This window comes from Rhinatrema bivittatum, chromosome 3 (assembly GCF_901001135.1).
Source record: "Rhinatrema bivittatum chromosome 3, aRhiBiv1.1, whole genome shotgun sequence".
Classification (NCBI taxonomy): domain Eukaryota; kingdom Metazoa; phylum Chordata; class Amphibia; order Gymnophiona; family Rhinatrematidae; genus Rhinatrema; species Rhinatrema bivittatum.
Genome location: NC_042617.1, coordinates 278,426,556 through 278,454,550, shown reverse-complemented (window position 1 = coordinate 278,454,550; position 27,995 = coordinate 278,426,556). Strand labels below are relative to the sequence as shown.

Genomic DNA, 27,995 nt, shown 5'->3' with positions numbered 1-27,995 from the left:
CCTCATTTAAATACTGACTCGCGCGCATAGGCAAGTGGCCTGTCCGCGCGCCGGGAGAGCGGGTGTTTGCCCGCTCTCCCGCGGACTTTACTGAATTGGCCCGTCAGTGAGTAATCTAACCTTTATCAGTCTGTCTCATCTACAGCTCAGCACTGGGAACCTGCAACCGGAACTCCCTATACTACCGTGTGCTGCTAACATCTACCATTGTGAGATGGGTCTCCTCTGCTGAGGGTCCCTGGACTGCTACTACTGGATCACCTCACTACTGCCACCTCTGGTGGTATCATCCAGCTGTATAATAAAAGACAAATCTCTGTGTTTGCGTGTCTCGAGTCTAGCCTAGTACTGCGGTTCCTCATGGGGCTCCTCCCCATGGGAGTGGCCATCACCGCAGTACCCAAGAATCCACTCCAACACCTCAAAACCATAACCGGAACAAGGGTTAGGCCATTATTCCATCTACTTCGTAGTTCCCAAGAAGGAAAGCTCATTCCATCCGATTTTGGATCTCAAGATGGTCAACAGAGCCCTCAAGGTTCCACACTTCAGGATGGAAACATTGCACTCAGTCATATCAGCGGTACATCGGGGGGAATTCCTAGCCTCCTTGCACCTTATGAAGGCTTATCTTCACATCCCCATCCTCAAGGAGCATCAGAGCTTCCTTCGCTTCAAGATCCTCGGTCAGCATTTCCAATTTCATGTGATGAAAGTCTGGCGACCGCTCCTCACACCTTCACCAAGGTCATGGTGGTGGTGGCAGCAGCCCTATGGAGGGAGGGGATCCTAGTCCATCCCTATATGGATGACTGGCTCATCCGAGCGAAGTCCTTGGACCTTTGCCAGCAGGCGTTAGACAGAGTCTTGCTCCTCCTCCACTCTCTAGGATGGGTTGTCAATTTTGCCAAAAACACCCTTACTCCTTCTCAGATGCTTGATTTCTTGGGAGTATAGTTCGATACCAAACTGGGCAAAGTTTTCCTTTGTCAAGACCACGCTCAGACTCTTATCTCTCAGGTACAGCACCTCCATTGCCTTCCACTCCCCACAGCATGGGATTATCTACAGATCCTGGGCTCCATGGCTTCAACTAGCGACTTAGTTCCCTAGGCTTTTGCGCATATGCGACCTTTGCAGAGAGCGTTATTCTCCCGGTGGAAGCCTGTGTCTCAGGAGTTTCAAGCCCTCCTGTCGCTGCCGGAAGTTGCCAAGGACAGCCTGAACTGGTGGCTGAGCCTGGATCACTTGCTGCAGGGAGTGGACTTGGAGATCCTACATTGGGTAATCATTACCACAGATGCCAGCCTCTCCGGTTTTGGTGTTTGAGGTAGTTGTGGGTGGATCCTTGGGCCTGTGGCAGATGACCACGCCCCCAGGGGAAGATCCCAAGAGGGACCACCGGTCAGGCTCAGAGTATGGAGACAGACACACACTAGTTCTTTTATTAGACAGTATATGGAACCACCAGAGGTGGCAGTAGTGAGCTGGAACGCCCGGCTGGGCTGTAGTCCCTCAGATACTGGAACAGCGATCCTGGATGACTGAGCTGTAGAGAAACTGAATATAGTGAGTAGACAGGGTATGCAGAGTTCAGGAACAGAACCTTGATGGTAACTCTCACACAATAGTCTCTTAGAAGCAGCCCAGGAGCTAGAAAGAAGTAGGCCCTCGAGGAGCGAGTACCTGGTTCCAGGGAACGCTCTGAGAGAGAGATGGTAACTCACTGGTGTTGTAGGCAGCAATGACTTCCTGGCAGAAGTGGTATTCAGTAGCAAGTCTGGGTACGTGGGCCCTCGAGGAGCGAGTACCGGTTCCAGACTGCAACCTGAAAGGCAAAGAGAAACGAGGCCCCCGAGGAGCGGGTACACCTGGTGAGTCCGAGGAGGCAGAGTAGCTAGGAGCGTAAGGAAACCTTTCCCTTGTAATCCAACTCCTTGCTAACTTGATTAGTTAGCGATTTCAGAGACCTTAAATATCTGGTGGAGATGACGTCACCTCAAGGGGACGTCCCTGAGGTTCGTGCCACTGCTGGTATTTGAGTCGGGGCCGTGCCGCGCCCTTAGGCTGCTGGAAAACATGGCGGAGTGCGGCGTCTAGCCAGTCCGGGGACGCCGGAGGAGAACGGCACGATGATGCCGTGGCAGCCAAACCTCCAACAGGCAAAGAGGGAGTCACCAAAGAGGTAAGGTGGGCGTAGTGGAGACGTCGGGCAGTGACGGTCGCAACATCCGGCTGGGGTGCTGTGTGTCAAACGCAATTGGCGCAGGGACAATGAACGTCAGTACAAGCGACATGGCCGATCAATCGTCTGGAAACCAGAGTGGTCTGTCTCGCATTGAAGCGTTTTCTACCCCTAGTTCATTGTCAAGCTGTAAGAATACTCTCTGACAACGCAACAACAGTAGCGTACATCAACCGTCAAGGAGGGACAAAGAACCGATATGTCTCTCGGGAGTCGGACATGTTAATGGCATGGGCGGAATTACACCTCTCCCGCCTAGCGGCGTCGCACATAGCAGGAGTGGACAATGTTCAAGCGGATTTCCTGAGCCATCAATGCATAGATCCCAGAGAGTTCCCACTCTCCAGGGAAGCAATGGCGCTTCTTTTCAACTGGTGGGGAACCCCCCATCTGGATCTGATGGCCACTCAGAAGAATGCGAAAGCCCCGTGCTTCTTCAGCCGCAGAAGAGAGCACAGCACAGAGGGCGTGGATTCTCTAGTTCTCCCATGGCCACGAGACCTCCTGCTTTACGTGTTCCCACCATAGCCCCTGGTGGGAAAGGTACTACGGCGAATAGAAGTCCACCAAGGGTCAGTCATTCTAGTGGTGCCGGAATGGCCACGAAGACCGTGGTTTGTAGACCTAGTTGACCTCGCGGTGGACAGCCCACTCCGTCTGGGGCATCTTCTGTGGCAGGGTCAAGTATTTTTCAACCTGGCAGATCACTTCTGTCTTGCGGCCTGGCTTTTGAGAGGCGCGGGTTGAGAAGTAGAGGCTACCCGGAGGGGGTTATTTCCACCTTCCTAAAAGCTAGGAAAACTTCCACTTCCGTCTCCTACTTTTGGGTGTGGAAAGTTTTTGAGGCCTGGTGTGAAACCATAGGGGTGGCTCCACGACGCACGTCAGTAACTCAGATACTTTCTTTCCTCCAGCGGGGCCTGGAGAAAGGTTTGGCTTACAATTCTCTAAGAGTCTAAGTGGCAGCCCTTGGTTCCCTCGTATGTCATCTGGATGGAGCTCCTCTATCATCACATCCTGACATTGTCCGGTTTCTCCAGGGGGTGAAGCACATCAAGCCACCGGTCCATGCCTTGTGCCCTTCTTGGAGCCTAAACTTGGTTCTTTGGATTCTCTGCGGCCCGCCTTTTGAGCTGCTGAGAAGAGTTACCCTCAAGGATCCAACTCTCAAGACAGTCTTCCTGGTGTCTATTTGTTCTGCCCGCAGGATCTCTGAAATTCAAGCTTTGTCGTGCAGAGAGCACTACCTCTGTTTCACAGACTTGGCAGTTTCCTTAAGCACAGTACCATCTTTCCTGCCGAAGGTGGTCTTGGCCTTCCATTTAAATCAGTCGGTTGAGCTTCCATCTCTCGAAGACGAGGATTCTAAAGAATTGAGACAGCTCGATGTCAAGCGCGTCTTCATTTGCTATATGGAGGTTACCAATGATTTCCGTTTATCGGACCATCTGTTCGTCCTGTGGAGCGGTCCCAGGAAAGGGACCAAGGCTTCTAGGACCACAATTGCTCGCTGGTTGAAGGAAACAATCACTTCAGCGTATATTTGTGATGGCCGGCAGCCTCCGGAGGGCATAAAAGCACATTCTCACCGTTCTCAAGCAGCTTCCTGGGCTGAAAGCCAAGCGGTCTCTCCACAGGAGATATGCAGGGCAGCTACCTGGAGTTCATTACACACCTTCACACGACACAATCGTTTAAATCTACAACCCACCGGTCTTTGGCTCGTTTGGCGATCAAGTCATTCGAGCAGGGCTATCCGGGGCCCATCCTACATAGGGAAGCTTTGGTACATCCCACTGTCTGGATTGATCCGGGTACGTATAGGGAAAAGAAAATTATTCCTTACCTGCTAATTTTTGTTCCTGTAGTACTACGGCTCAGTCCAGACGCCCACTCTAAGAATAGATGGGATTGGGATAGTCTAGGAAGCAAAGTTCGATACTCAGCTCAAATAATTAAGAGGATTAGGACTGTTCCTGTCATACTAATGGTTCCATTTGCAAGTTTTTTCCTAAAAAAAAAAAGAACAATAAGTACGCCATGTACAAAGTTACAGTTTGAAGTTTGGTTTACTTGATCCATTCAACGGTTTCATTCTTGCTTTGATATTCTTAATACTGAGTTTTTCTCTGTCTCCATCTGCTGGAAGAGAGGCACAACCCATTGTCTGGACTGAGCAGTGGTACTACAGGAATGAAGATTAGCAGGTGAGGAATAATTTTCTTATTTGCACAATTCTATCAAAATTGCACTCTCTGAGGTCAATATTCAAAGCCAATATTCAAAGCCATGTTATCCATGTTATTCATCTAACTTCATGTTATCTATCTGACTCCAAGTTATCCATTTAAATGTTTAGTTTTGAATACTGACCTCACAAAAACTGACTTGCAGGCTTTTTGGACTCATTTTGCCTGAACATAAATCTGTTTTTCTATCCCTTTTTGTTTGCTTTTTAAGGGGTTGATGCAATACAGTGCGCTCAGCCTAGCTACCACAGCTTTGCGTGCAGTTGGACGCGTGTTTTGGATGTGCTAGAATAACGCCCTATGCAACAATGGGATACACATGTGAACCAGCGTGAAGCTAATAGCACTCATCACATGTAAATGCCATGTATATTAGACAATTAGCTAATGCCCCATGCAAAAAATTACCATGTACCTGATGCGTACGTTTTAACACGCAAAAATTAATGCCAGTCCTGGAGCTGATGTTTTAAGTCTTGATGTACCCCAAGCCTCCACAAAAAAAGCAAAAAATACTGCTTTTCTGTGGTTCCTCCTACTTAATATCATCGCGATACTAAGCAGGAGGAACCAGAGAAAGCAGCATGAAAAATAAAAAATCTTGACAGCGGTCAGGTTAGGAAAACAGACGCTCAATTTACGAGCATCCGTTTTCCTAACCCATGCAGAGCCACGTGTCCTGGGCACTCGATGCCAAGGATGCTCTAGGGGTGCACAGTTAATCCCTAGCATGCTTTTTTTAGCACAGCATCTTATTAACATATTGAATCGTGCGCCCAGGAAAGATGGATGGGTTTGTGTTAGGAAAACAGGCGCTCAGTGTGAGCGCCCGTGTTCTACGCTCTTTTAATGGATCGACCCCTAAGTGCTGAAGGATGCTTTGTGTTTCCTGCCTCCGGTCTGATTTTGACAAGCGCATTCAGAAGAGCGCCGAGCCTGGTGACCTAACTACCTCTTTCTTTTCCGGCAGATCCATGATGACTGCACTATACCTCCAGAATGTGACTGTGGAGTGCTGAAGGACCACATACTACCCCCTGCCGCCATATGTCCCATTGTTCTGGTGAGTGCTTAGCTTGCTCCCTGCTTGGTGAGTGGAGAAGATGCCAGCCCTGGCTGTTATTTGTTCCCAGTGGCCTGGAGCTAGTGCCATGTCTATTGGGAAATGTGGAATTATTCCTAGTATGTGCCATGTGTATTTTTGGGGCACTTCTGTAGCGTTCTCCCTATCAGGCTGGAATCTTTGGGCATGCTCTGTGCTACCACAGACCAATGAGATCTTGCATCTGATAAGATTTCTAAAAGAACCATGTGACCTGGTGTCTATCCCATGATTTCCTTCCCCACCGTATCCTTGGTCTCTAGTAGGTAGAGAGGTGCCACAGCTTCTTCCTCTGCCAAAGAGAATACAAAGTGAAATCTTAAAACTTGCAAGCTTCTCTCTTTTCACCGCTTTGCTGAGTCGGCAGCAGGTTCTAGAGGTCTGGGCCGGTGGAGCCTCTAGTGGTACTGCATTCAGGAGCCAGTGCTAGTGGAGCAGTTAGGGAGCCACAGTCAGGCACCCAGTCTAGGGCACCAGGAGATGCTCTAGATGCAGAAATTATTTAATTTAAACCCAGAACTGACTTTGTGCCAAAAAATGCTATTCCCTGTACGTACCAGGATCAGTCCAGGACACCTGGGTTGTGACTCCGCACCAGTAGATGGAGACAGACTAAAACTTGTGGGCGGAGCCATATATGCCCCTGTGCCAGTCACAGCCCCTCAGTCTTACTCTGTCTCCAGTAGATGGTGCAGGTCCGTTCACAGCCCTGCCTGCCCTGGTTCTGGTACTCCGTCAGGGTCGGTTCTTTTTTTATTTCTTTAGGCCAGTTTAGGCTACGGTGTTTTCTGTTTGGGTAATTTTTCTAAATTGTCCCTTAGGTCCCTTTCGCCCTGCCTCCCAGGGGGGTTGTGAGGTTCTGAGGGGACCACCCCCCCCCTGGTTGAGGCAGCTGCTAGGGTCGAGGACCCAGCTGGCCTAGTAGCAGCGTCAGGGGTGACACCGGGGAGCCCGGTTCACTCACCCCTGCTGGATTAGGGCTCCAGGACCGTGGACAGCGACAGGCGTTTTTGTTTAAAAAAAAAAAAAAGGTTTGTTTTTATTTCTGTGCCGGCTCTCTCTTGCTTCACGTCGCCGCTCGTGGGGGGGGCGCCGCCGACGGGGGGAGGCCGTTCGAATTTTTTTGTTTATTTTTCGTCGCTCCTGCTGCCCCGTTTTCGCGCCTCTTCGCCGGCATGCCTCGCGGCTCGTTTTGCCGGGCCTGTGGCTCGGCGCGCGCGCGCCTTTCGCGTGAGGGCCTGTGCGCGGCTTGTCTTCCGGGCGGAGAGGGGTCGTCCGGGGCGCCTCGGGGGGCTCGGTCGCGGCCCGTGCGATCGCCTCCGCGCGGGGTGGGGCGCCGTAGAGAGGCCCCAAGAGCTCTTCCCGCTCAGCGCGGGAGCGGCGGCCATTTTGGCCACGGGCCGCGAAATGGCGCGGGAAACGGCAGGGCCTTCGGCCTTGCCTCCCGCGCTTTCTCCACAGCGGATCGCGGTCGGAGGGGGCCCCTCGGGGGACCCGGGGTCCCCGGGGAGTCCCGCTGACGATTCTTCAGATTCGGGTTCCTTTTCGGAGGACTTTGCGCTTTTGTTGCACAAAGTCCTGAAATATAAAAAAAGCAAGCGCGGCCGGAGTGAAACTCGCCAGGCTCCACCGCAGAAGAAGTCCAAGAAGCCTTCGGGGGTCGCGGAGGGGCCCCAGGGCGCCGTGCGGGGAAAGCGGCCTCCACGTGGTGTCCCACAGGAGGCGGACTCCGATTCCTCCCCTGGGGCGGACACTGATTCCCCTGAAGAGACCCAGAAGGGAGCCGACGAAGTGGGAGCGGACGGCTCCGCTACGTCCGGCGTAGGAAAAGGGTCACAGGCGGTGGAGGGCAACGATCCCAAGGTGGTCCGGCTATTCCGTAGGGAGGAACTGCCACCTCTAATTCCGGCCATTCTCCAGGAACTGGGAATAGACGCCCCTCCGGCGGTGGTTCGTCAGGAAGCTAACATGGATCCGGTCCTGTTAGGCCTCACGGGTCCTGCAGTTGCTTTTCCGTTCCATTTTTCTTCAACGGACATCATGTTCCGAGAATGGGATACTCCGGAGTTGGGTTTGAAGGTCAGCAAGGCCATGGACAAGCTTTACCCGCTCCCGGAGGATGCGCTGGACCTTCTCAAGTTTCCCAAGGTGGATGCAGCGGTCTCAGCGGTAACGAAGAGATCTACTATTCCAGTTACGGGAGCGACAGCCCTTCGGGACCTTCAGGACAGGAAGCTGGAAGTACAGCTCAAGAAGATTTTTGAGGTTTCCGCGCTAGGAGTTCGGGCCGCCATGTGTACGAATTTCGCTCTGAGAGCTAGCTTACGCTGGGCTCAGGTCCTCCAGGCCAATGCAGATCTTTCTGCAGACGAGGCAGCGCAAGCGGATAAGTTAGAAGCGGCAATAGCGTATGGAGCAGATGCGCTCCACGATCTGCTGCGCACGTCGTCTAGATCCATGGTGGCGGCTGTCTCGGCGCGCCGCCTCCTGTGGCTACGCAACTGGGCGGCGGATGGCTCTTCCAAGGCTCACCTCGGGGCGCTGCCATTCAAAGGTAAGTTACTCTTTGGCAAGGAGTTAGATGATTTAATGGCTTCCCTGGGGGAAAATAGGGCTTTCAGGTTGCCCGAGGATAGATCCAGGTCGCGGTCTTCGTTTTCAGCCAGGTCCCGCTTTCGTGGGCCCAGGAAGTCGCGTCCTCAAAGGTCGTCTGGGCAATCGTACAGGTCTTCCTCCTCCCGTACCCCACAGTGGCAGCAGCAGCAGTCCTTTTGTGGGAGGCGCTTTGGGAGACCAGGGGGTGCCCTGGCAATCACGGCGCCCAAGTCTTCACAATGAAAGGCGGTCGGCCCATCTCCCGCCGCAGCCTCAGCACGCCGTTCCCAACGTCGGGGCGCGGTTGCTGTTGTTTTACGAGAGATGGGCCGGGATAACGTCGGACCAGTGGGTCCTTACCGTGATAAGACACGGCTACGCGTTAGATTTTGCTCGCATTCCTGTGGACAAGTTCCTTGTGTCACCCTGCAAGGCCCCCGAGAAGAAGGCGGCGGTGCTAGACACCATCCGCCGCTTAGAGGGCTTGGGAGCTATCTCCCCCGTTCCGGTAAGCCAACACGGCAAAGGCCGTTACTCCATTTACTTCATCGTCCCAAAGAAAGACGGCACGTCCCGACCAATTCTGGATCTCAAAGGGGTGAACCGATGTCTTCGCGTACCTCGCTTCAAAATGGAGACGATCCGGTCAGTCATCGCCGCGGTCCGGCCCGGTGAGTTCCTGGCCTCCCTGGACCTCACGGAGGCGTATCTTCACATAGGCATTCAGCCGTCGTTCCAACGCTTCCTCAGGTTCTGCATTCTGGGACGGCATTACCAGTTTCGGGCGCTCCCCTTTGGGCTCACGACGGCCCCCCGTACTTTCACGAAGGTGATGGTCGTGGTGGCGGCGCAGCTGCGCCAAGAAGGTCTCCTGGTCCATCCTTACCTGGACGATTGGTTGATTCGGGCGAAGTCCGAGGATCAGTGTCGGATGGCGGTGGCCAGGATCCTCCATCTGTTGCAGTCCCTAGGATGGGTGGTCAACTTCAGCAAGAGTCATCTGACACCCACGCAGACTTTGGAATATCTGGGTGCGGTTTTCGACACGAAACAAGGCAAGGTGTTCCTGTCGCACGAACGGGTGTGCAAACTGCAAACTCAGGTACGGCGCTTGTTGTCTCTCCGCCAACCGCGGGTCTGCGATTACCTTACGGTCCTAGGGTCTATGGCTTCTACGCTGGCGCTGGTTCCCTGGGCATTCGCTCATCTGCGACCATTGCAGTCATCCTTGCTTTCCCGCTGGAAGCCGGTCTCGGAGGTCTTCCATCTACCGCTTCCCCTAGCGGGACACGCGAGGTCCAGCCTGCTCTGGTGGCTGGACCCCAATCATCTGTCCGCCGGAGTCTCCCTCCTGGTGCTCAATTGGACAGTGGTGACCACGGATGCCAGCCTCTCCGGTTAGGGAGCGGTCTGCCTAGGGAGCTCGGTTCAAGGCCTATGGTCAGTGTCTCAAGCCCAGTGGTCTATCAATCGCCTAGAGACCAGAGCGGTCCGTCTGGCCCTGCAAGCCTTCCTACCGTTGCTGCGGGGACAGGCAGTCCGAGTGTTGTCGGACAATGCGACCACCGTGGCATACATCAACCGTCAGGGCGGGACACGGAGCCCCCAGGTGGCGGAGGAAGCTCAGCGCTTGATGGCCTGGTCGGAGCTACATCTCAGCAACCTCGCAGCTTCTCACATTGCGGGAGTCGACAACGTGCAGGCGGACTATCTCAGCCGTCATCGCCTGGATCCCAGAGAGTGGGAGCTGGGGGACGAAGCGTTTCTTCTCATTTGCGAAACGTGGGGTGTGCCCCACATGGATCTGATGGCCACGTGGCACAACGCGAAGGCCCCGCGATTTTACAGTCGACGTCGAGAGCGGGGGGCAGAAGGCGTCGATGCGTTGGTGCTTCCCTGGCCGACGGATGTGCTGCTCTACGTGTTTCCCCCGTGGCCGATGATCGGCAAGATTCTACGGCGCATAGAGTTGCACACCCGGCCAATGTGATCTTGGTGGCACCGGAGTGGCCGCGCCGGCCGTGGTTCGCAGACCTCGTACAGCTGGCAGTAGCGGCACCCCTTCGACTCCAGGGAATGGCGGCCCTGCTCCATCAGGGCCCCGTCTGTTTGGAGGATGCGGATCACTTCTGTCTCGCGGCATGGCTTTTGAGAGGAATCGGCTGAAGAGAAAAGGTTATTCGGATGCGGTGGTGGCCACGCTACTGCGTTCCAGGAAGCAGTCGACGTCTCTGGCGTATGTTCGTGTCTGGGTGGTCTTTGAGGACTGGTGCGTGCAGCGTGGGGTGGACCCTACTTCGGCTTCCGTCTCCGACATTCTAGCATTCCTCCAGGCAGGTCTGGCCAAAGGTCTGGCGTGCAGTTCCCTACGGGTCCAAGTGGCGGCGCTTGGGTGTTTGCGAGGTAAGGTCCGTGGTACGTCCCTGGCGCTTCACCCGGATATTTCTCGTTTCCTTTGGGGTGCTAAGCACCTTCGCCCTCCATTGCGTCTTCCTTGTCCGGCTTGGAACCTCAATTGGGTTCTCTCCGCTCTATGCGCGGCGCCGTTTGAGCCCTTGAAACGCGCAACTCTTAAGGATCTCACTTTAAAAACGGCATTTTTGGTGGCGATTCCCTCGGCAAGGCGTGTTTCCGAGTTACAGGCCCTGTCCTGTAGGGAACCCTTTTTGCGTATTTCCGCATCGGGGGTGTCCTTGCGGACGGTTCCTTCCTTTCTACCGAAAGTGGTCTCGTCTTTTCACGTGAATCAATCGGTGGAGTTGCCCGCGTTTGCGTGCGGAGAGTCCTCTGCTCCAGAAGCGAGGGAGTTACGGAGGCTTGACATGCGGAGATCCCTTCTCCGATATCTGGAGGTCACTAATCCGTTTCGGGTCACAGATCATCTGTTTGTCCTGTTCTCTGGGCCAAAGAAAGGAGCCGCAGCGTCACGCACAACGATCACCCGTTGGCTCAAGGAGGCCATTGGTTCGGCGTACTTGGTGCGGGGTAAACCTCTGCCCGTGGGGCTGCGGGCTCACTCGACTCGTTCTCATGCAGCGTCTTGGGCGGAAGCTTCGCAGGTGTCGCCTCAAGAGATTTGTAGGGCGGCCACCTGGAAGTCGTTGCATACCTTTATCCGGCATTACCGGTTGGATGTCCGGGCTACCGATTCAGGGGGGTTTGGAGAGAGGGTACTCCGAGCGGGACTCTCTGCTTCCCACCCTCAGTAGGTTGCTCTGGTACATCCCAGGTGTCCTGGACTGATCCTGGTACGTACAGGGAAAGGAAAATTAGTTTCTTACCTGATAATTTTCGTTCCTGTAGTACCAAGGATCAGTCCAGGATCCCGCCCGCAGTGCTGCGCTGAAGTAATGGAGAGTCCGCTCTGTGTTCTGACTTGATCTGTTCTGCTTGTTAGCTCTCTCGGTTTGAGAGTCCGTTTCCAGGAGGGGTGTTTATTTCCCCGTTTTTTATTAGCGGTTTAGCTAGTTTTGTTTACTTCTCTGGTTGTGTTCTACTTTGACATTCCGTAAGACTGAGGGGCTGTGACTGGCACAGGGGCATATATGGCTCCGCCCACAAGTTTTAGTCTGTCTCCATCTACTGGTGCGGAGTCACAACCCAGGTGTCCTGGACTGATCCTTGGTACTACAGGAACGAAAATTATCAGGTAAGAAACTAATTTTCCTATGTGCACATGAGGTTCATCTTAAACTTATAAAAAAAAAAATATACCATATATATTTACATTTTCCTACACTTACATCTGCATTCCTTATAAATACACAGGGCAATATTCAGCCACTGTGTAGCTTGGCAAATTAGCTGGATACACTTATCCGCGTAACTTAGCAGGGATATTCAGCGGTGCAGTAGCAATGCTGAATATACCTGGCTATCTTAAAGTTAGTCAGAAAACATTGGGCCTAATATTGAAACGCTACTTAGTCAGCTAAGTCATTTTTTCTGACTAAGTAGATAACCAGATAGTCAATGGGCAGAGAATGGGCAAATTGGGGCAGCATTACTTATCCGGTTATTTTAACCAGATAAGTGCCTATATTTAGCCTTATCCAGTTAAGTTAAGCAAATAAGGTAGACATGTTCAGTAGCAGGTCTAAAGTTATCCATACATAACCTCTAGTTAGCCGGATAAGTTATCTGTTTACATTCAGCAGCATAGCCATGCTGCTGAATACCCTTCTAAGTTATCCGAATAAGTAATATCCGGATAACTTAGATGATAAGATAATTTTGATTGAGTTTATCTGGCTAACTTTAGGACACCCTGGGGCCCAACCAAAGTTAGCCGGATAAATTTTCTGGCTCTGAATATCAGATTTAGCTGGATAACTTATTCAGCTAACCCAACTCCTCCCAGTTATGCCCATTCCCCACCTCAGCCAGATAAGTCAAAGCGGTGCCTGCTGACTGTAGCCGGATATCAGCGGCGCCACGTAGCCAGATAAGTTGAACTTATCCCACCAAGCACTGTTGTGAATATTGGTCAAACAATGCATAGCATTGATAACAGAGCTAAACTCTTATTTTCTCTTCCTTAAAAAAATGAATTAGTGGAAAATCTATCTATTTAAGTTTAATTATTTTAGAGCTGTATAAAAATTGGGGGTATGGGGTAAATTCGTAATTAACATCTCAGTGCTATCCAACAAGTAAGATCTGGAAGTTTTTCTCTTTTTCCCTTCTTGAAAAATTTTTAGAGAGAAACCAGAGCTTTATGTCTAAAACCATTTTTCTGCACTCCCCCCCCCCCCCCCCATTGCCTCTTCTCTCCCCCCCCCCCCCTTTCCCCCCCCGAGACTGTTTTTCCTCAGTCACTTTCTTTCCTTTCTCCTTTTATTTTTTTTGGTCCGCAAAACTGTTTCTGAAAAGCGTTGCCTGGCATTTTCCTTTCTGGGATGCGTTCCATCCCACTGTAAGAATGACAGTGGTGTCTTCTGGGTCCAGCTATTCACTAATGAGCAGCTCTTAAAACCTGCACGCAGGCGTAGATTAGTTCGTGCAACCCGGCGCAAACAAATCTACGCCCGATTTTATAACATGCGTGCAGCCGGAGCGGCCTCGGAGGGAACTTTCCTTCCGCCCCCACCTTTGATCCAAAAGTTACGCCTGCCCGCGTGCCAGCCCCCAGCACAGGCCGCTGTGCCGGAGGACTCTGCCCCGCCCCCTTCCCGCCCCTTTTTCGAAGCCCCGGGACATATGCGCGTCCCGGGGCTTGCGCGGGCCGCCGAGCCTATGCAAGATAGGCTTGGCGTGCGTAGGGGCAGCTTTTCGAGAGTTACGCGCGTATCCCTTTGAAAATCTACCCCATGGGCAGGGCAGACAGCTCCGATCCTGGAATCCACAGAGATTTGCACACAGTGGAGGCAGTGCTTGCAGATCTCCTTCATGCATATTCATTGTGGATCTCCTGAAAACGTGGCTTATTTGTGATACTCGTGGACTGGAGTTGCCTGCCCCTACACTAAGAGGACAGATCTGAAAAGTCTGCAGTTTGCAGTGTGCTTGGGTGTGTTATTTCCCTTTGAAAAATAGTAGAGTGCAAAAAGGCCTGTGTGTACTTTTACCCAGGCACAGGAAGGCAATTTTCAGCCAAGATATTTAACCTGGGTAAATGGTTTTGAAAACTGTCCTCTTTCCTCTCCCTCCTTCTGCAACCATACTCCTCACTAATAGGTCTCCCACAAGATCATCAGCGGTGTGAGGTAGGAACCCATCTCCGAGGATAAGCAGGATGGTAGTCCTGAAACATGGGTGACATCATCAGATAGAGCCCTGATGTGGAAAACTTATCTCAAAGTTTCTAGAACTTTGACTAGGCACACTGAACATACCCAGCATGCCCCATACCATATGTCCACATGGGCTCCCTCTTCAGTCTCTTCTCTTCTTTTCTGCAGAGCTCTAAGCTTCATGATGTGATTGACCTCACTTTGGCTGTTTTTAGCCTTGTTGAAAACATTTTTTTGCTCTTCGTATTTTCACAGTTTTTTCCTCTGTCACCAGGTCCCTCTCGATGCCTTCCCATAGTGTTTCTAGTCAGGATTTTCGGCGGTTTGGGTAAGGTTTCTTTCACAGTCAGTTCCCTCCCATGGTAGTGCCTCTGTGCCCGCCAGCCATCTCGCCTGCCGTCATTGCTTTTGACTTCGCGGCCCTTTGATTTTACCCAGCCATGGCCATGTCTGGTTTTCACTGATGCCCCCGGTGCTCGAGGACCATGTCTATCACTGATCCTCACGAGGTATTTATCCTCTATCTGGGGGCATTGCATGAAATCCAGAGTTGCTTCTTATGTGCCCAGATGACCCTGACCTCGACTCGACAAGATGGATCAGCTCTTTGGGTCAAGGAAGTCCGAGGCAATGGCAGCATCGACATCGAGGGACCTTGGAGCCGCACTGATGGACAGCACACCATAGACATCAGTGGAACCGTCAGTTCCGTCGATGCTGCTGGCGGACAGAGGTGCTGTAGACCGACTGTTTTTGATCCCCTCTGGCCGAGTATGTCGGGTTCATCATCTTCGAGTTTGGCACTGGGGAAAGACCGGACCGAGCATCAAGGGAAGCCTAAGAAGCATTGGCATTGGTCCCTATCAAATGCCCCTGAAGCGACCCCGCTGTGAGGAGAGTCCATCCTCTATCAGTACCGGGGGTCCATGACAGTCTCCACCAGTCCTAGTGCCAGTTGCCGATCCCCTAAAGTAGTTCTGGCCATCCCTCCTTCCTCCCAGTCAGAGTTGTCAGCGGCAACGTTTGAGGAGGTGCTGGAGCACCGTGTCCAGCTGGCGGTGGAGTGGGCACTACAGGGGCTTTGGTCCTGTGGCACTGGACCCAGTGCTGCCCATCCTCGTATCGCTTCTGGAGAAGTTCAATGTGCTCATCTGTGCATTTCCAACCCAGCTGATGCCGGTTCCCGGGACAGCATCGGTGCCTGGTGGCCTCCACCCTCCGATATGGTGGTCGTTACTGGTTCTGAGGAGGAGGAAGCTCCACCAAGGTCGGCAGAGATGCCGAAGCCTGTAGCCCCCCATCCAGTTCTACCAGTGTATGCACCTCTGGATGAAAGCCGAGCACCTAGGTCCCCATCCCTTGTATCATACAGTGAGGATGAGGGTCCCTGTGACTCCTGGGGAGATGATCCAACTGAGTACTCCTCCAAGGACTCTGATGGTCTCCCATCAGACCTTTCTCCTCCAGATGAACGAAGGAATTCCCCGCCTGAAGACTTGACCTTTGATAAGTTTGTGAGGGTGATGGTGGAGGCCATTCCATTTCAACTTTTGGCAGAGGAGGACACCAGGCACAAAATGCTTGAGATTCTCTATTTCATGAAGCCTCCTAAGGAGATCATGACTGTCCCGGTACATGAGATCCTTAAGGAGTTGCTGCTGAAGATATGGGAACACCCCCTCACAGTGCCTCCCGTTAACAAGAAGGCGGACGGAGTCTACCTTGTTCAGAAGGCTGCCAGATTCGATAAGCGTCAGCTGCCTTACCAGTCATTGGTGGTCAAATCCACCCTCAAGAGGGCCAAGCGCGCTTGGACCCATTCCTCGGTGCCCCCGGAGAAGAACCACAGAGCTATGGATGCTCTTGGAAGGAAGGTGTACCAAGGCACCATGCCTATTGCCCGCATAGCTGTCTACCAGCTCTACATGAGCCAATACTCGCAGAACATCTGGATGCAGGTGCAAGAGGTGGCTGAGCAGCTGCCTCAACAATAGCAAGACACCCTCATGTTGCTTGCGCACAAGGGTCTGAAGTGCAGGAAATATGAAGTCAGTGCGACCTACGATATTATCGAAACAGCATCGAGAGTCTCAATAGCAGGAATTGGCGCCTGCAGAACGGTATGGCTGAGGGCCTCTGATCTCCAACTTGGAGGTACAGGAACGACTTACTGATGTGCCATGTACTGGAGAGAATCTCTTTGGAATCAGAGTGAGGGATGCTGTGGCCCAATTTCGGGACCACCATGAGACCCTCCAACAACTCTCCTCCAGTACTCTGGATCTGTCCTCCTCATCCAGGAGGCCATCAAGACTGGGGCAAAGGAATTCTTTCTTTCACCAGAGGAAGTACTGTCCTCCCCCTATTCATTGTCATCAACACCATCAAGGCTCCTGTACCGTCCCAGGCAACAGAGAGCCCCCAAACCCTAGCCAGCTCCTCCGTCAACTCCAGGGATGAAGTTTTGACTGGGCCATAGGGAGCGTATGCCAGTTAAGAACATAAGAACATGCCATACTGGGTCAGACCAAGGGTCCATCGAGGTCAGCATCCTGTTTCCAACACTGGCCAATCCAGGCCATAAGAACCTGGCAAGTACCCAAAAACTAAGTCTATTCCATGTTACCGTTGCTAATAATAGCAGTGGCTATTTTCTAAGTCAACTTAATTAATAGCAGGTAATGGACTTCTCCTCCAAGAACTTATCCAATCCTTTTTGAAACACAGCTATTCTAACTGCACTAACCACATCCTCTGGCAACAAATTCCAGAGTTTAATTGTGTATTGAGTGAAGAAGAACTTTCTCCAATTAGTTTTAAATGTGCCACATGCTAACTTCATGGAGTGCCCCCTAGTCTTTCTATTATCTGAAAGAGTAAATAACCGATTCACATCTACCCGTTCCAGACCTCTCGTGATTTTAAACACTTCTATCATATCCCCCCTCAGCCGTCTCTTCTCCAAGCTGAAAAGTCCTAGCCTCTTTAGTCTTTCCTCATAGGGGAGCTGTTCCATTCCCTTTATCATTTTGGTAGCCCTTCTCTGTACCTTCTCCATCGCAATTATATCTTTTTTTAGATGCGGCGACCAGAATTGTACACAGTATTCAAGCTGTGGTCTCACCATGGAGCAGTACAGAGGCATTATGACATTTTCCGTTTTATTCACCATTCCCTTTCTAATAATTCCCAACATTCTGTTTGCTTTTTTGACTGCCACAGCACACTGTACCGACGATTTCAATGTGTTATCCACTATGACGCCTAAATCTCTTTCTTGGGTTGTAGCACCTATTATGGAACCTAACATTGTGTAACTATAGCATGGGTTATTTTTCCCTATATGCATCACCTTGCACTTATCCACATTAAATTTCATCTGCCATTTGGATGCCCAATTTTCCAGTCTCACAAGGTCTTCCTGCAATTTATCACAATCTGCTTGTGATTTAACTACTCTGAACAATTTTGTGTCATCTGCAAATTTGATTATCTCACTTGTCGTATTTCTTTCCAGATCCTTTATAAATATATTGAAAAGTAAGGGTCCCAATACAGATCCCCGAGGCACTCCACTGCCCACTCCCTTCCACTGAGAAAATTGTCCATTTAATCTTACTCTCTGTTTCCTGTCTTTTAGCCAGTTTGCAATCCACGAAAGGACATCGCCACCTATCCCATGACTTTTTACTTTTCCTAGAAGCCTCTCATGAGGAACTTTGTCAAACACCTTCTGAAAATCCAAGTATACTACATCTACCAGTTCACCTTTATCCACATGTTTATTAACTCCTTCAAAAAAGTGAAGCAGATTTGTGAGGCAAGACTTGCCCTTGGGTAAAGCCCTGACTTTGTTCCATTAAACCATGTCTTTCTATATGTTCTGTGATTTTGATATTTAGAACACTTTCCACTATTTTTCCTGGCACTGAAGTCAGGCTAACCGGTCTGTAGTTTCCCGGATTGCCCCTGGAGCCCTTTTTAAATATGTGGGTTACATTAGCTATCCTCCAGTCTTCAGGTACAATGGATGATTTTAATGATAGGTTACAAATTTTTACAAATAGATCTGAAATTTCATTTTTTAGCTCCTTCAGAACTCTTAATGTGTGGAATACATCTGGACTGTGCTTCTAGAATGGTATTTTTTAACAATGACCACGCCTCTTGCACATTTTTTACTTTTGTAGCTGCTCCTTTCAGTTTTGTTTTTTTTTTGTTTTTTTTTAATACAATTTTTATTGTTTTATCAAGAAAATAATACAACACGGAAGGTGGTTGTACACTTCACCACCATCCCTGAATACTACAAACTCTTTATAACCCACAGAGAAACGTCCCAGAATACCCACCCACTACCTCCCTCCCTCCCTCCCTAGTCTCCCATGATAGGCAACTCATAAATAGGAGTCCAAGGTCTAAACCAGTCCTCAGTGTAGAGAATAAGTCCAAACAAGAATTCACTGTCAGTCCATGATGTACGCATTACATGCCCTCATTGTAGATCGAACTGCGGACACGCTGTGGTAAGGATTGCAGGTAGACATCCCAAACGTCCATGAATCTCTTCCGGTGACGTGGAGAAAGACGCATAGAGGCAGCTTCTAGAATCATCAGTCGGTGGAAGCAGTTACGCCAAGTCCAGTAAGAAGGAGGCAAGACCTCACGCCAATGCATCAAAATCACTTTTTTCCCCACTAAGCATGCCTTGTGAATAAATAAGCGGATTCCCCAACCTCGCACACGTAAAGGAGAAATGCAGCCAAAGAGAAGCCACAGGGGGGATATTGGAATGGTCACACCCAACAAATTTTCCAAGTAATGGACCAAGCGGACCCACAACGAATGAACTGCGGGACACTCCCAAAAAGCATGAGACAGCGTGCCCTGCAGGTTGCCACAGCGGATACATGCAGGGGAGGCTGAAATTCTAGAATAAAATGCCCCCTGCGCTGATATATAGCTTCTCCTAAAAAATTTGTATTGCATCTCTCTATAGTATGAGTTCACTGAGAGTTGGGAAATGCGCCGGAAGCCAGCAGTAATAATACGTCTATTAATGACAAACACCCCATCGCTATTCCACCTCTGAACTAAGATAGAACAAGAGTCCACCTCTGTTAACTGCTGTAACTTTGTGTAATAGCGGGACAAAGAGGGTAGCTTTTCTCGGGTGAGAGAGAACAATGAGTCCAATGCGTGAAAGTGCGAGGGTTGCCCAACATCCAGGGGAAGCGAAGAGACATAATGCTTCAACTGTAAGTAGGGAAAAACATCAGCTTTAGGAATACCGTAGGCGTCCCCCAATTCAGTAAAAGAAAATAAGGTCCCTTCTGGGGACAAAACATGACCCAATAGGGATATCCCCTTCATACGCCAGCGTTGAAATGCCCCCGTTTGCGTACCCGGGGAGAAATCAGGGTTTCCCCGGACCGGTAAAAACCAAGCAATAATACGTGGAATGCGCAGGATGCGGGTGAGCCGAAGCCATGCAGCCCGTACTGGACTAACCAAGATATTCCTCCTGATGTGGCTAGGGATCGAGCTGGTCGGAGCCTGTAACACAAAATGAAGTGAGAAGGAGGCCACCAGCTCCGCATCTGCCGCCAGATGAATGACCTCGGAAGAGGTTCGCAACCAATCTCTAATCAGTCTCAAATTGCTGGCTAAGTTGTACAGTGCCAAATCAGGGACCCCTAACCTCCCTCTTCCCCAGCGCCCCCGCATCCACCCTAGAGGGACACGAGATTTCCCTCCCCTCCAATAAAAACGCCTTTGGGCCGTGTCTAACTGCCTAAGCTCCGCGGTGCGTAACTGCAAGGGCAAATTTTGGATTAAGTAGAGCCATTTTGGCAAAATAATAATTTTGAAGAGGTGTACTCTACCGCCCAAAGAGATGGGTAAGCCCGCCCAGGCCGCCAGCTTTTCCTGTGTAAATTTGAGTAAAGGGAGAACATTTAATCGATATATATGAGAGAGGTCCCGGGGTAGAACTATACCAAGGTATTTAAACGAGGCGCCAGCCCACTGTAAAGGGAAGTCGTCCCCCCACCCAGTCTCCAGGGACTCAGGAAACGGCAAGGCCGCCGACTTAACAAGATTTAAGCGAAAGCCTGTAAAGACGCCATACTCCCAAAAAATCTGAAGTAAGGAGGAGAGGGAGGCCCGAGGATTAGTAAGAAAAACCAGAATGTCATCAGCGAACGCTGCATATTTAAAGGTAGTAGACTGGAAACGAAACCCCTTAACAGTTTTACTCAGTTGGATATGCTGTAGCAGAGGTTCCAATTGGAGAACAAATAAAAGAGGGGATAACGGACACCCCTGTCTGGTACCTCGGGAAATCGAAAAAGTCTCCAAAGAAGAACCATTAGCTATCACCGTAGCCTCCGGAGCCTGATATAACAAGCTCACTGCATCGAGGTAAAAGCCAGTAAACCCCATCTGTTTTAACACCCAAAAGAGATAGTTCCACTCCACCCGGTCGAACGCTTTTTCAGCGTCAAAACTGACGGCTAGGAAGGGGGCCCCCATCTGCTGACACATGATCATTGCTGCTAGGACTTTACGGATGTTAGTCAGAGCATAACGCTTACGGACAAAGCCCACCTGGTCCGTGCCCACTAAGGTGGGAAGGATAACCGAGAGGCGGTCCGCCAACACCTTAGCAATCAACTTTTGGTCAAAATTTAAGAGAGAGATAGGGCGATAAGATTCGGGGGCCAGAGCGTCCTTCCCTGGTTTGGGTATCAGAACAATATTAGCCATATTAACATGAGCAGGGAAAGAACCCTTATCAACAAGGGCCTCCACTACCTGCACCAAAGGAGCCCCCACCAAGTCAATCAAACATTGATAAAACTCGGCCCCATATCCTTCAGGGCCCGGGACTTAAGAGCCTTCGCCCCACGAATAACTGACTGTATTTCAGCTAACGTCACCGGTCCGTTCAGACGATCCCTCTGCTCACTAGTCAGGCGGGGAATCTGCAACAGCTCACAGAATCGAGCACAGGCCTCCGGGTCCCAATGACCGGACGTGTAGAGCTCCCTATAATAATCCCGGAATCTACCCAATATGTCCTTAGTAGCTGTCAAGACCCCCCCCCCCCCCCCCGTATGAGAGCGTAGCGCCGGAATGTAACGAGACCCCTTAACCGAGCGTACTAGGTTAGCAAGCATTTTCCCTGCTTTGTTACTGTGCTGATGAAGTTTGTACTGGTAATAAAGGAAACTCTTCCGGGCCCTCTGATGGAGGAGAGTATTTAACTCGCCCTGAATAGTGAAGTAGGCCACCCGCAAGCTATGTGAGTTCCTATTATTTAATGCCGCCCGGGCTCTCTGTAATTTATGGGTTAACGTCAAAATCCTTTGGTTCATAGCTTTTTTCCGATGCGTCATATAAGAAATAATTTCGCCCCTCAATACTGCCTTAGCTGTGTACCAAAACAGTATCGGATCCTCAGCGTGCTGAGCATTGAGGGTCGCATAGTCCTTCCAGCGAGCTCGCAAAAATTCTTGAAACTTAACATCCTGCACGAGATAAAATGGGACTCGCCACTGAAAGGTAGTACTTGAGGCACGGCCCAATTGTACCGCCAGTGACACCGGGGCATGGTCTGAGACAACAATATCTCCAATGACTACTTCCCCCACTTGTGACAAAAGATGTGCACTGACTAAGAAATAATCAATCCTCGAGAGGGTACCATGTGCCCGAGAGATATGTGTGAAATCTTTCTCCAGGGTGCAAAACACGCCAGACATCAATCAAATGAAATGATTGCTCCAAAAAGGAGGGTCCCCTTCCGTGTCCCCCCTGCGAACTCGCTGGAGAAGACCTATCCAACTGATCGTCGCGGGTCGTATTAAAGTCCCCCCCGATCAGTAAGGACTCCGCTGCATATGGGAGAAGATGACGATATATTTCCTGATAAAACCTAGAACTATAATTATTTGGAGCAAAGATATTACACCAAATCACCTTAGTCTGATTGAATTCAGCTTCCAAAAGGAGATATCGCCCCAATGGGTCCTGAATTGTGGAATGTACCTGTATGGGCATCTGGGACTTAATCCAAATAACCACTCCCGCAGATTTAGTCGTGCCTGAGGCATAATACACCTGGCCCCCCCAGAGTTTACTTAACTTCTCGTGTTCCCCATCCATGAGGTGTGTCTCCTGCAAAAATGCAATATTGGCACCTTTACGCTTAAGGAGAGTATGAATTTTAGAACGCTTAATAGGAGAATTTATCCCACAAACGTTCCAAGTGAGTAAGTTAAGGGCAGAATTAGAGGAATAGCTGTAAAAGTAGATTATTCAGTGAAATCCAAATCCAAGTTGGATGAGGCAGAGGCCCTCCCAGCCGAGGCCTCTCCCCCAAAAACCCGCCAGGACTGACTAACACACCACAACTGGTCGACCATATTTGACAGAATGTACCCCAGGAGACTAGATCCCAAACCCCCCCCCCCCCCCCCCCCCATCCGCCTTACCAAATCCCCAGTAAGGACTTCTTTCCCCTTTGGCAACGAGATCACTGCCATACTGGCCTTCCCCCCTCCCCCCTCCCCCCATCTGCATCTCATAGCAATAACAAGAACAAGAGGACAACTTTGAAAAGTAATTTGGGATGGTAAGACCCCTGCTGCAAACAAAAACTGCTCAGAAATCCAACCATGGATAAAAACGATAGGGTCATTACCATCACAAAGCCATAAGAACAAGTATATTACATGACATTTGAAAGGTTATGAACAATCATATACCCCCCTTTCCAAAATAGTGGCATGGCATTCAGTCTCAGAAAAGAAAAATAAAATACTAGAGCAGGAATAATTGCTTTTAACAAATGTCAGGATACAGGAAATCTGAATAAGAACCACATCTATAGCCAGCAGACGCCAGCTGATGACGTTGGACACGTCTCCGCTCTCGGGTCTCCCGGCCTCGCAGCTGTTCCAGCGATACCAGCGGTCCTGTAGTTAGTCCTTCCCAAAGGTGGCTCAATCGGGGGCGTCTCTCTCTCTCTGCACCTTCACGTGCAGAGAGAGCCGAGAGAATTGGGGAGCGTGAAGCTGCAGAGAGAGAGAGACGCCCCCGATTGAGCCACCTTTGGGAAGGACTAACTACAGGACCGCTGGTATCGCTGGAACAGCTGCGAGGCCGGGAGACCCGAGAGCGGAGGCGTGTCCGACGTCATCAGCTGGCGTCTGCTGGCTATAAAATCGTACAGCAGATGGCGCACCGCCGTCACCGGCGCGCCGCCTAAGCCGCGAACCACCCAAGGGGCGCGCGGCTTTGGTCGGCTTAGGTTGGAGAAGTTGCCCGTACCCTTGATTGTGTGGCCTAAAGTGGAACTTCCTGAGTACTCCCGAGCCTATGGGGAGGAAAAGGAAAGTAAAAAGCTTTCCCGTATCACCTATAACACCGAGGGGCCCTATGGACGAACACGTCTTTCGACGGTTGGAAATGTCACCGTGAGAGGACATTCAGGAGGAGCAGTTTTCTGCTTCACTAAGTCCTGGTGAAGGACCTACACCTCCCCCACAACCTACAGCAGCAGTTCTTGGAGTATCCCCACATGGAGAGGTGGGCAACCCAAAAGATGGGAAGAGCTCAGCCAATGTGGGAGACACCCAGATAAGTGATCAACTACAAATATCTAATATTGCATTAACTTTTCCTAAGGGAGCATCAGAGAGACCAGAGCAATGGTCACTGGATCCTCCTGATAATTTAACTCTGAGAGATATTTGGAAACTGACTGCTAATTTAAGTAACAATGTTTTAAAGATGAATGATTCTTTGTCTGGTATAGTTAATACAAATATAGTACAAATAGAACAACATAGCAAGGAATTGAAAGGTTTGAAGGAAGAACTGGGGAAAGTAACCAACAAGATTAAATTACTGGAAAGCACTGGGGTAGCCCATATTAAAGATAATCTCATAATCCATAGGGATTTAGAAAATTATGAAAATATGCTGAGGTACAAAAATCTGCGTTTGGTAAACTTTCCCCAGACTAGGCTTCTTTCACCAGTAGAAATGTTAAAAAAAATATTGTAGAGAAATTCTGCAATATTCTGATAATGATTTACCAGTATTCTCAAAAGTATTCTACTTCCCCAAGAAAATTGGGGGGGTGGGAGAAGAGAATCCAGAAATATCTTCAATTGGTGTCTCTACTTTCTTAGAAGAATCAGTAGATATTATACAAAATAGAGCTACTATGTTTGTGTCTATGTTGTTAGAAAGTGATAAAGATAGGATGTTTAGGGATTTCCTAAAAAATAGAGAGTTAAATTTCTGTGGTCAACAGATTTTGATGTTTCCTGATGTATCCCGAGCCACTCAGGCTAAGAGGAGGCACTTTCTCTCCCTGAAAGTTAAGGTATTAGCCCTTGGGGCTACTTTTTTTCTTAAATATCCGTCGATGTGTTATATTAACTACAGGGGGAAGAAATATAGTTTTGGGGACCCATTGCATTTAGAAACTTTTATTTCAGACAAAGACATAATTAGAGGGGAAGGTACAGAAGGTCAATAGAAATGTCAATTCTCTCTCTCTCTCTTTGGAATTTATTTGAGGTAATATGGGGCGGATTTTAAAAGGCGCGCGAATAGCCTACTTTTGTTTGCGCTCCAGGCGCAAACAAAAGTACGCTGGATTTTAGTAGATACGCGCGGAGCCGCGCGTATCTGCTAAAATCCTGGATCGGCGCGCGCAAGGCTATGGATTTTGTATAGCCGGCGCGCGCCGAGCCGCGCAGCCTACCCCCGTTCCCTCCGAGGCCGCTCCGAAATCGGAGCGGCCTCGGAGGGAACTTTCCTTTGCCCTCCCCTCACCTTCCCCTCCCTTCCCCTACCTAACCCACCCGCCCGGCCCTGTCTAAACCCCCCCCTTACCTTTGTCGGGGGATTTACGCCTCCCTCTGGGAGGCGTAAATCCCCGCGCGCCAGCGGGCCTCCTGCGCGCCGGGCCGCGACCTGGGGGCGGGTACGGAGGGCGCGGCCACGCCCCCGGACCGCCCCGGGCCATAGCCACGCCCCCGGACCCGCCCCCAAAACGCTGCCGACACACCCCCGAAACGCAGCGCTGACCGGGCCCGCCCCCCGACACGCCCCCCTCAGAGAACCCCGGGACTTACGCGAGTCCCGGGGCTCTGCGCGCGCCGGGAGGCCTATGTAAAATAGGCTTCCCGGCGCGCAGGGCCCTGCTCACGTAAATCCGCCCGGTTTTGGGCGGATTTACGCGAGCAGGGCTCTGAAAATCCGCCCCTATGTATTTAGTTCCCCCATATTATGGGTTATGTAATAGAGATGAATATTTTGTATGGAAGATTATATGTAATAATTGTGAACACTGAAATTACATTCTGATATTTTTGTTTGAAAGTTTTAAACGAAAATTCAATAAACTATAAATAAAAAAAAAAAAGAACCACATCTATATCCCGCCATGAACTGGCTCCTGCAGAATGACTGCACGAGATGAACTTGTCACAAAAAAAAACTCAGTCCCGATCCAAGGCAGTGTATAAACACGCCACGTGGGTAATTCCATGAGTCAGAAAAATGCATGGCACAGATTATGCTTGAGGCTCAGTCCAGGTCCAGATCTGTGCCAAAGCACGCCACATAGTTAGGTCCGTGAGCCAAAAATAGGGAGCTTAAACAGCCATAACTAAGAATAAATGGGAAAAAGAGAAAGAGAAAAAAAAAAAACCCAAAAAAAAAACCAAAGGAAAAAACCCATCCTGGGGCTCATGGATCGACTGGATGCCAGAGTATGAGAAAGAAGGCAGTGCCACTCAAAGAAGCGAGCAAAAACAATAAGGAAACGAAAAATAAAAAGCAAAATCCTCGCGGTATTAGGAGCCATTAATGCATGCAACCTGCATGACAGTTATGTCTAAAAGGAACCCCACTGCTGAGTCGCAAAATCGGGGAATACAAAAAACAGCATACTTATCAGGAACAATAAGACCCGGCCGTGGCCGACCATGCTGAGGCTCCAGCTCACTTCAGCAGCGAAGCACCAGAGGACCCCGCCGTCGGCTCACTGGACTCCAATAACAATGCACGGGCCTCTTGAGGAGAAGTGTACCACCGTACTCCAGCCTCAGTGGTGACCCGCAATCGGGCCGGGAATAAGAGGGAAGCTCGGACTCCTCGTGCCAGCAGCTGTGTACATGTGGGAGCCATTGCGCGCCGCTGGGCAGAAACCGCCGATGAGAAGTCCTGAAAGATCAGGACCCTCTGGTTCTCATATTGGAGGGTGCGGCCTTTACGCATGGCAGCCAGTATCTCCTGCTTGTGGGCGAAGTTTAGGAGTTTAGCCACAACCACCCGGGGTCTGCCAGCCTCTTGCCTTTTCACCCCAAGCCGGTGCGCCCACTCCACGCGCAAGGCCCCATGGGCTGTGGTGAGCAAGAGTTCCCTGGTAAGCCACGTTTCCAGCAAGGACGCGAGGGCACGATCGTCGATGGTTTCGGGCAAGCCTACAAAGCGCAGATTCGAGCGCCGGGCACGATTCTCTAGGTCATCCATTTTTGCACTGTTTTTTACCACCTCGGCCCGCAGCGCCGCGAGCTCGGTTTGCATGCTGTGGAGGCCATCTTGGTTTTGGGAGACCCGATTCTCCAGTTCAGCACAGCGAGATTCAAATTTGTTTAAATTGGCCGAAATTTCTGCCACCGCCGTCGAAATTGATTTCAGCTCGGGCCCCAACGCCTCGAGAACGGCCATCTTGATTTCGGATAACGCTGGCGCCGCAGGCTGTTCAACTGGGTGTTCCATGGCGGCCATATTGGAGGGCCCTGGGGGTGCCGGCAAATCTTTTCCCTTCTCTTTAATAGATTTGACCGAACGAGTCGGCATGCCCAGATCTGTGCCCGTACCTTAAGGGGAGGTGCCACGCTGATTCCGAAGCCCAAACGCAATTTTTAGGATGCGGATGGGGGTAGATTCCAGAGGCAGGACGCCGAGAGCAGGGGAATCACATCCTCCACCCTCAGTGCATCACGTGATCTCCCTCAGTTTTTTTCTAACAATTTTTCTCATTTTATGAAAGTTTCCCTTTTGAAAGTTTAGCAGGAGAGCCGTGGATTTGCACACTGTTCCATACTCTGGACAATGGACCCTCCAGTCGGAGGCAGATTTCTGTTCTTTGTGAACCAGTGGCCCAGTATAACCTTGGACCAGTGGGTTCTGTCTATCGTCTGCTGAGGGTACCAATTAAATCTGTCGGGTGTCCCACCAAATTGCCCTCCGTGCCCACATTGGGGGCTGGTAGCACGTCAGAAGGTACTAATGGCCAGAGTAGTTGATCCCTTACCACCAGGGCAAAGAGGGCTGGGATTCTACGCCATGTACTTCCTGATTGCAAAGAGAATAGGAGGACTCCATCCCATCCTAGACTTAAGGGCCTCAAATAAGTTTCTAAAGAGAGAAAAGTTCAAGATGGTTTCCCTGGGCACCTTGATCCCCTTTTTGCCAAAAAGGGGACTGGCTATGCTCCCTCAACCTTCAGGACACATACAATCATATTGAGATTTTCCCTGATCACAGGAAATATCTCCAGTTTGTGATGGGAACAAAGCACTTCCAGTACCAAGTGTTGCCATTCGGGTTCGTATCTGCCCCACGGGTCTTCACAAAATGCTTGGACGTGGTGGTGGCGCACCTCTGCAGACTGGGACTGCATGTCTTTCCGTGTCTGGATGATTGGCTGGCCAAGAGCACATCTCAGGCAGGGGCCATCAGGTCCATGTGCTTGACCATTTGGGGGAGTCACTAGGGTTCGTTCTCAACTACCCAAAGGCCCATCTCAGCCCGTCAGCTCAATTGGACTTCATAGGAGCCCTGCTAGACATGGCTCAGGCCGAGATATTTCTGCCCTGCCAAAGGGCCATCACTGTGGTGACCATTGTGGCAGAGATTCAACAGAGCCTGCAGGTTTTAGCTTGGCACATGTTGAGGCTGTTGGACCATATGGCCGCAACTGTCCATATTACTCCCTTGGAACATTTACTCATGCGCAGAGCCCAATGGACCCTGAGGTC

General features: G+C 50.6%; 1 protein-coding gene across 3 annotated transcripts in view; it reads left to right on the top strand.

Moving 5' to 3' along the window:
* Window positions 1-27,995, top strand: part of DGKA (diacylglycerol kinase alpha) — a 221,483-nt gene that overhangs the window by 122,204 nt on the left and 71,284 nt on the right. For 2 of the 3 annotated variants that reach the window (XM_029594769.1, XM_029594771.1), the window contains exons 13-14: window positions 5,465-5,557; window positions 24,251-24,322. In XM_029594769.1, coding sequence (XP_029450629.1) covers window positions 5,465-5,557; window positions 24,251-24,322 — 165 coding nt within the window. The remainder of the gene's footprint in view (window positions 1-5,464; window positions 5,558-24,250; window positions 24,323-27,995) is intronic. The other variant, XM_029594770.1, reaches the window with a different exon arrangement.